General features: G+C 38.5%; 1 protein-coding gene across 1 annotated transcript in view; it reads left to right on the top strand.

Moving 5' to 3' along the window:
• Positions 1–7,581, top strand: part of DAGLA (diacylglycerol lipase alpha) — a 205,261-nt gene that overhangs the window by 189,050 nt on the left and 8,630 nt on the right. The window contains exon 19 of the mRNA XM_053720097.1: positions 1,843–2,036. Coding sequence (XP_053576072.1) covers positions 1,843–2,036 — 194 coding nt within the window. The remainder of the gene's footprint in view (positions 1–1,842; positions 2,037–7,581) is intronic.

Consider the following 7,581-nt stretch of genomic DNA (forward strand, 5'->3'; position numbering starts at 1 on the left):
TGCATGAAGGTGCAGCCCCCAAGCTAGACAGCATTTTGGTAGGTGGCAGATATTGAACCTTTTTAAGGAGGTCTGAGAGAAGTCAGTTCAAAATTCTTGGGTATTAAACATAATATCTCAAGGTTTTCGTATAGGCTTTTAAACAAAACCTCCTTGGGAAGGATTCCTCCTGAATATCACTGAAATGCCAAAGACTTTGTGGCTTGTGTAAAAGACCTGGAAGCGATAGGAGTGATCGATCCTGTTCTGGTTGTAGAAGAGAATCAGGGTTTCTACTCCAATCTGTTAATAGTTCCAAAGAAGGACAGTACTTATTGGATCTCAAAACCCTAAACAAATTTCTGAAAGTAGCAACTTTCAAAATGGAGTCTTATACTATTCTTCCTTTGATGTAGGAAGGTCTGTTTATGTTTACTTAGAAGATGCCTATTTACATATACCTATTCACATGGATCATGTCAAATTTCTGAGATCATCTGGTCATACTAGACTAGCGCTAACTGTTTATTGCACTTCACTTTGCTCTAGCAACCATGCCCAGAGTCTTTACTCAAGTCTTATAATGAATTCCTTTTTGTTTTGATCAGCATCTGTGTCTGATTGATAAAGTCAGTGGGATCAATTTATCAAGCAGCGGATGACCGCTGCTCCTTAACCTCTGTGCCACCTAAAATGTTGCGGATTAAATTCATCCCAAAACCAATCCAATGGCGATGATTGACAGCCCCTGCCCAGTGAGCGGGTGCGGCATTGATCAAGCATTTCTGGGGAAGTGCTTGTACAATGCTGTCTTCATTTAGCGATGTCCAACAGACATGATTCGCTCGATCAACACTTGATAAATCATGCCTAGTCACAGTGCAACAGAACAACTCTCTGCAGGGCCCTCTACCCATTTGATCCCTATAAATGTTATCTTGTATACCGCCTATGTTTATAGCGCTGCAGAATCTTTTGGCACTCTACAAATACCTGATAATAATAATAATAATAGTGACTCCTTTTATATTCCAAGAGCAAAATCTGATAGCTGGGGCTCTTACGTTCAGTATTTTTGAGAGAAGAACAAAAAACTGTAAATTTGAAACAGGACCAACATGGAGTCCCTATCTTTTTATCCCACCTGATGTTTTAGATTTATGGGTGATGAGTCTCTCTTGCTCCTGTCCTGAATACAGGTTTTTTTTTTTTTTTTTTCTTATTTGGTGTTTTCTCCTCCTCTTCAACATATATAGTTTCTGCCAATGAGGTAGCAGAAAGTGCAAAACAAATACTGCAGTATTATTTTCAACTTAATTTTAAGTAACTCATTTTTTTGAGCAACAAATATTTTTGGAATGTGTAAATGTTACTTCTGTGTAAATGTACTTCTGTTCTGTTAATTAACTGTTTTGAAAATGTAATGTAGTGCTGAAATATCTAATCCCCCCCGCACTCCGTCCGCCAAATTCAAAAGTATTTTTTTTTTTTGTGAGCTAACGGTTATAACTATTCTCCAATCAGCGCTCTAGCTGTAAAAAAAATAAAAGGTGCGAGTACCGTATGGCTAGAGTGCTGATTGGAGAATAGTTGAAACAGTTACCTCACCAAAAAAATGAGGTTCAGCGCTTCATTAAAATGTAAGTTATAGCGCATCTTCATAACAACTGATTATTTAAACTCCATCTAAAATATCACTAACATTCCGGATCTGTTTATACGAAGGGGAACATTTATCATCACTTTAAGTGTCCAGAAGGTAGATATTCTTGGGACCAAGTCCAATAATAACTTAAGCTATTTGTTATCTTTTTTATTTTGCACTCATTGTCTTGATTGTGGTATTGATTACTCTATTCTCAGGTCCTGGAAAATTATAATAAAGGTAAAACAGCCCTCCTGTCAGCTGCTAAAGTAATGGTTAGTCCTACTGAGGTGGATCTCAATCCAGAGCTGATTTTCCAACAGCAGCCGTACCCTCCTCCCCCCCTCTTGGAGGTGATACCGGCTATTATGCCTGGGACACACAGCTCTAACCGGAGAAACAGCAGCACCAAGTAAGAGATAATTCCTCCATGTGACATGGAATGATGCATGTTATGATATTTTAGTAATGCTTGTTTCACGAGGGCTGTAATTGCCTCTGGTACCTATTGGATTTGGTCCCATTTCTTGTGGAATCCTATATCCTAATAATCAGCTTTGTATAATTGAATACTCTGAACTTGATTTTTTTTAAAGGGAAATGGAATTCGAAATTTTCTTTTGTGATGCAGACAGCGCAAACAATTTTTTAAAAAAGTTTCCAATTTATTCTATTATCAAATTTGCTTTGTTCCCATAATATTCTGTGTTGTAGCGATTCCCAGGTAGATGTCTAAAGCACTTCATGGCAGGAAATACTGCTGCCTTCTAGTGCTCTTGCATATGAATAACATTATTGCAATACTGCTGCCCTCTAGTGCTCTTGCATATGGATAACATTCTTGCAATACTGCTGCCCTCTAGTGCTCTTGCATATGGATAACATTCTTGCAATACTGCTGCCCTCTAGTACTCTTGCATATGGATAACATTATTGCAATACTGCTGCCCTCTAGTGCTCTTGCATATGGATAACATTATTGCAATACTGCTGCCCTCTAGTGCTCTTGCATATGGATAACATTATTGCAATACTGCTGCCCTCTAGTGCTCTTGCATATGGATAACATTATTGCAATACTGCTGCCCTCTAGTGCTCTTGCATATGGATAACATTCTTGCAATACTGCTGCCCTTTAGTGCTCTTGCATATGGATAACATTATTGCAATACTGCTGCCCTCTAGTGCTCTTGCATATGGATAACATTCTTGCAATACTGCTGCCCTCTAGTGCTCTTGCATATGGATAACATTCTTGCAATACTGCTGCCCTCTAGTGCTCTTGCATATGGATAACATTCTTGCAATACTGCTGCCCTCTAGTACTCTTGCATATGGATAACATTATTGCAATACTGCTGCCCTCTAGTGCTCTTGCATATGGATAACATTATTGCAATACTGCTGCCCTCTAGTGCTCTTCTATATGGATAACATTATTGCAATACTGCTGCCCTCTAGTGCTCTTGCATATGGATAACATTCTTGCAATACTGCTGCCCTTTAGTGCTCTTGCATATGGATAACATTATTGCAATACTGCTGCCCTCTAGTGCTCTTGCATATGGATAACATTCTTGCAATACTGCTGCCCTCTAGTGCTCTTGCATATGGATAACATTATTGCAATACTGCTGCCCTCTAGTGCTCTTGCATATGGATAACATTATTGCAATACTGCTGCCCTCTAGTGCTCTTGCATATGGATAACATTATTGCAATACTGCTGCCCTCTAGTGCTCTTGCATATGGATAACATTCTTGCAATACTGCTGCCCTCTAGTGCTCTTGCATATGGATAACATTCTTGCAATACTGCTGCCCTCTAGTGCTCTTGCATATGGATAACATTCTTGCAATACTGCTGCCCTCTAGTGCTCTTGCATATGGATAACATTCTTGCAATACTGCTGCCCTCTAGTGCTCTTGCATATGGATAACATTATTGCAATACTGCTGCCCTCTAGTGCTCTTGCATATGGATAACATAATTGCAATACTGCTGCCCTCTAGTTCTCTTGCATATGGATAACATTATTGCAATACTGCTGCCCTCTAGTGCTCTTGCATATGGATAACATTATTGCAATACTGCTGCCTTCTAGTGCTCTTGCATATGGATAACATTATTGCAATACTGCTGCCATCTAGTGCTCTTGCATATGGATAACATTATTGCAATACTGCTGCCTTCTAGTGCTCTTGCATATGGATAACATTATTGCAATACTGCTGCCCTCTAGTGCTCTTGCATATGGATAACATTATTGCAATACTGCTGCCCTCTAGTGCTCTTGCATATGGATAACATTATTGCAATACTGCTGCCCTCTAGTGCTCTTGCATATGGATAACATTATTGCAATACTGCTGCCTTCTAGTGCTCTTGCATATGGATAACATTATTGCAATACTGCTGCCCTCTAGTGCTCTTGCATATGGATAACATTATTGCAATACTGCTGCCATCTAGTGCTCCAGACACGTGCACGCTCCTGAGGTCACCTCTGCTTTTCAACAAAAGCTACAAAGAGAATGAAGACAATTTGATAATAGCAGTAAATTACAAAGCTGTTTAAAATGAGATTCTCTATCTGAACAATGAAAGAAAACATTGGGTTTCATGTCCCTTAAATCAACTTATAAGGAACATTAACATTAATGCCAGGAGAATGCTACCTACCGGAATGCATAGTGCCTACTGTAAAGTTTGGTGGAGGAGGGATAAAGGTTTGTTTTTTTTGTTGCACGTGGTTTAACATTGATAGAGGGTGAACATTTAAAGGGACATGAAACAGTGCTCATTTAGTAAAAATAATGCATATATATCTTAAATCAAAGTAAACATAAAAAGAAACGGCTAACAACTTGTTTCTTGCAAAACGAAATTATCAGTGTAGCCACTGCCTATAGGGATCTAAGGAAGCTAACGTGCTGAGAGCTTAAATTGCATTCTGTCCTCTTCTGAGCATGGGCAAGAAACTGACTTCCTGTTTCCCTGGCATTCACTGAACAGTAAGCCAGCTCACGTTACTCTAAAATATTTTTGCCATCAAGCTATATATGCCTCCCTTTAGCGACCCCAGCTCTCTTGTGAGGCTGTTAAAAAAATAAAAGGTAATGTCCTTTTAAAATGATAAATAATACATGTTGCAATAATTTCTATGAAGTATAAATCATGGCTTAGAGCTTTTTTTATTTCAACAATGGAACAGACGGTTTTATATCTCTTTAATAACTACTAATGTGGAAGGAAGGAGCATAAGACGATAAGATGGGGAGGGAGATGCTGCAATAGTTAGCTTACCACACTATGCCCTATCCCCAGGACTGGCAAAGGGAAGAGAGGAGATGTCCTGTCCTGGCTGTCGATATCATGAACGCCACAAACGGTGACAGCAAACTATACACATATGCTTTCCATGCCTCCCTGTAGAAACATAAAGCTGAGATTTCTAATAAGGTACAACTAAAAAAAAGAGTAACACTACATGTATCTAAATGGCGCACATGCTCAGTGAAATGCTTTACCTGGCCACAGCCATCTTTACAAATCCTCTGCTATAGTTCTAAAGGCAAAATGCTCTTCCGCCTTCCAACACTTCTCTGAGATTGGGGCTACTAGGGGTAATTAATAAGAGACCCAACCCCTGTCACCGTTACACCACTTAGAGTGGCCCGGGGGCCATTGCCACCCTGCTTCTGATTGTGAGTGTAGTGCTCTCTTACATATAAGTATGTCTCTGACGCTGTACAGCTTCCATCTTACTGTCTGCTTCCATGTGGTCTATATAAGACGCGCATGCGCTCTAGCTCTGTGCATTTGTGGCTCATAAAAAACTAAAGTTTCTATGTTCTGCCTAACTGAATAGGTTGTCACCAGCTGCAACCTCAACCACATTAAATCAGGAGATGGGCGGGGGACTGAGGGCAGTATGGCGGTAGACAAGGCGACAATTAGGACAAAAATAAATATATACACACACAGTATATCTATCTGTATACACACGTACATATTTACATATACTGTATATATCTCAAAACCAAACACTTTATACTACACTAGTAGAAACACTATAGGTGTCAGCAGTATATACCGTGCCTGTCATTTCTGACATGATAGATGCCCATTGCTTGCTGTATTTGAATCAGGGTCCACCATGCATGAGTATAAATAAAATAAATATGTTTTAAATTTTTAATTTAAAGGGACATGAAGCCCAGAAAAAAATCTTACATGATTTAGACAGAGAATACAATTTGAAACTACTTTCCAATTTACTTATTTTATCTAATTTGCTTCATTCTTTTGGTACCCTTTTGTTGAAGAACAAACAATTCACTACTGGGAGCTAGCTGAACACATTGAGTAATACAATAGCATAAGGCACCACCAATCATCCACTCCTGAGGCCACCTCAACAAAGGATACCAAGAGAACAAATTAGATCATAGAAGTAAACTGTAAAGTTGTTTTAAATCACCTGCTCTATCTGAATCATGAGAAGAAATAAAATAGTTTCACGTCCAATTTGTTTTCTCTTTCATGATTCAGATAATGTGCAATAAAAATAAATACAATTTACTTTGTTCTCTTGGCATCCTTTGTTCAAGATCACACCTAGTAGACTCAGGAGAGTGTACACAGCTGAAACATTATATAGCAGCAGTTTTGCACCAAGGTTTTGGTGTATTTTTTATATATAACTGCTTTACCTTTACTTTTACATTTGAAATGGCTGCTTTTGCCAGTGATATCCCCGCCTCTGCTGAAACATTTAAATACTTAAGTATTGGCTATAAAAACCTAGTTAAACAGAGGCAGTAGAATGAATTACAGTTCCAGTGGGAGGTAGGAGAGATAAGTAACTGTTCTCTCTAAGTATTGGGATTTTGGTAGCAATTTCTCTTACATTTTATACTCTGCAGCTGGTATAACAAGTCATTGGAAATACATTACGGGAAACCAATTTTACAATACACTAAAAAACTACTGCCATGTAGTGCTCTAGACAGTGCTCACTCCTGAGCCTACCTAGGTAAGCTCTCCAGCAAAAGGTTACCAAGAGAACAAAGTCATGTTGATAGAAGCGAATTTGAAAGTATTTTTAAACGTGTACACAATCTGATTCATCAAACAAAATGCGGTGTTTCACGTCCCTTTAAAATAGCTATTAGGCATCTTTAAGACCCACATTATGTCTCTATAAATATATAAGGACACTTAATCCTTTTAAAGGGACATTCCGGTCAAAATATAAATGCACATAGATGAATTACATCTTTGAATAGAAACAAATTTGCAATAAATATTTATTGGCACAAAGGCTTCTAGTAAAGGTTGTCACTGTTGTAGTGCTAACATTTGTCTCTGCAGTGCATGTGAAGCATACCTAGATATTCTCAATGCACCAACATTTTAGATACTGCAGCTGCTCAGAACACCAGTGGGGCTTGTTTCTGGTCACCAATTAACAAATTGAGTCATTACCAAATGGTACAAGCACCTTAGGCTCTCAGTGAAAATAGTAGTGTAGAAAGGGGTACACTGAGCGCCTGCCTAGAAATGACCCTGGCTTCGGAAATTGACTCCTAGTAGTCAATAATATACTAAGTGAAATACAACGGATACCAAAGCGCCAAAATAGGCTGGGTCTGAACTAACAAAAGCTAAAAACAAAAATAAGTAAAATAAATTAAACTTTAATTACAAATAAGCATGGTTCCATGTGCTAAACAACTTAAGAAATATAAAAATGACTAGTAAAAACAAGATAATACAGTCAGAGACACTTGCCTTGGACAATGGCTAAGTGTGATACAGGGTAATAAAATCAAAGGCACTTGCCTTTAACAATGTCTATTGTAAAGATCGCTAAAAATTCCTGGTTTCCCAGTATACGGTACTCAGAATGTCCTTGGACTAGGGTGGACACTTGGTCTGATGATGTGATGAG

The sequence above is a fragment of the Bombina bombina genome, chromosome 7 (genome assembly GCF_027579735.1).
Source record: "Bombina bombina isolate aBomBom1 chromosome 7, aBomBom1.pri, whole genome shotgun sequence".
Lineage (NCBI taxonomy): Eukaryota > Metazoa > Chordata > Amphibia > Anura > Bombinatoridae > Bombina > Bombina bombina.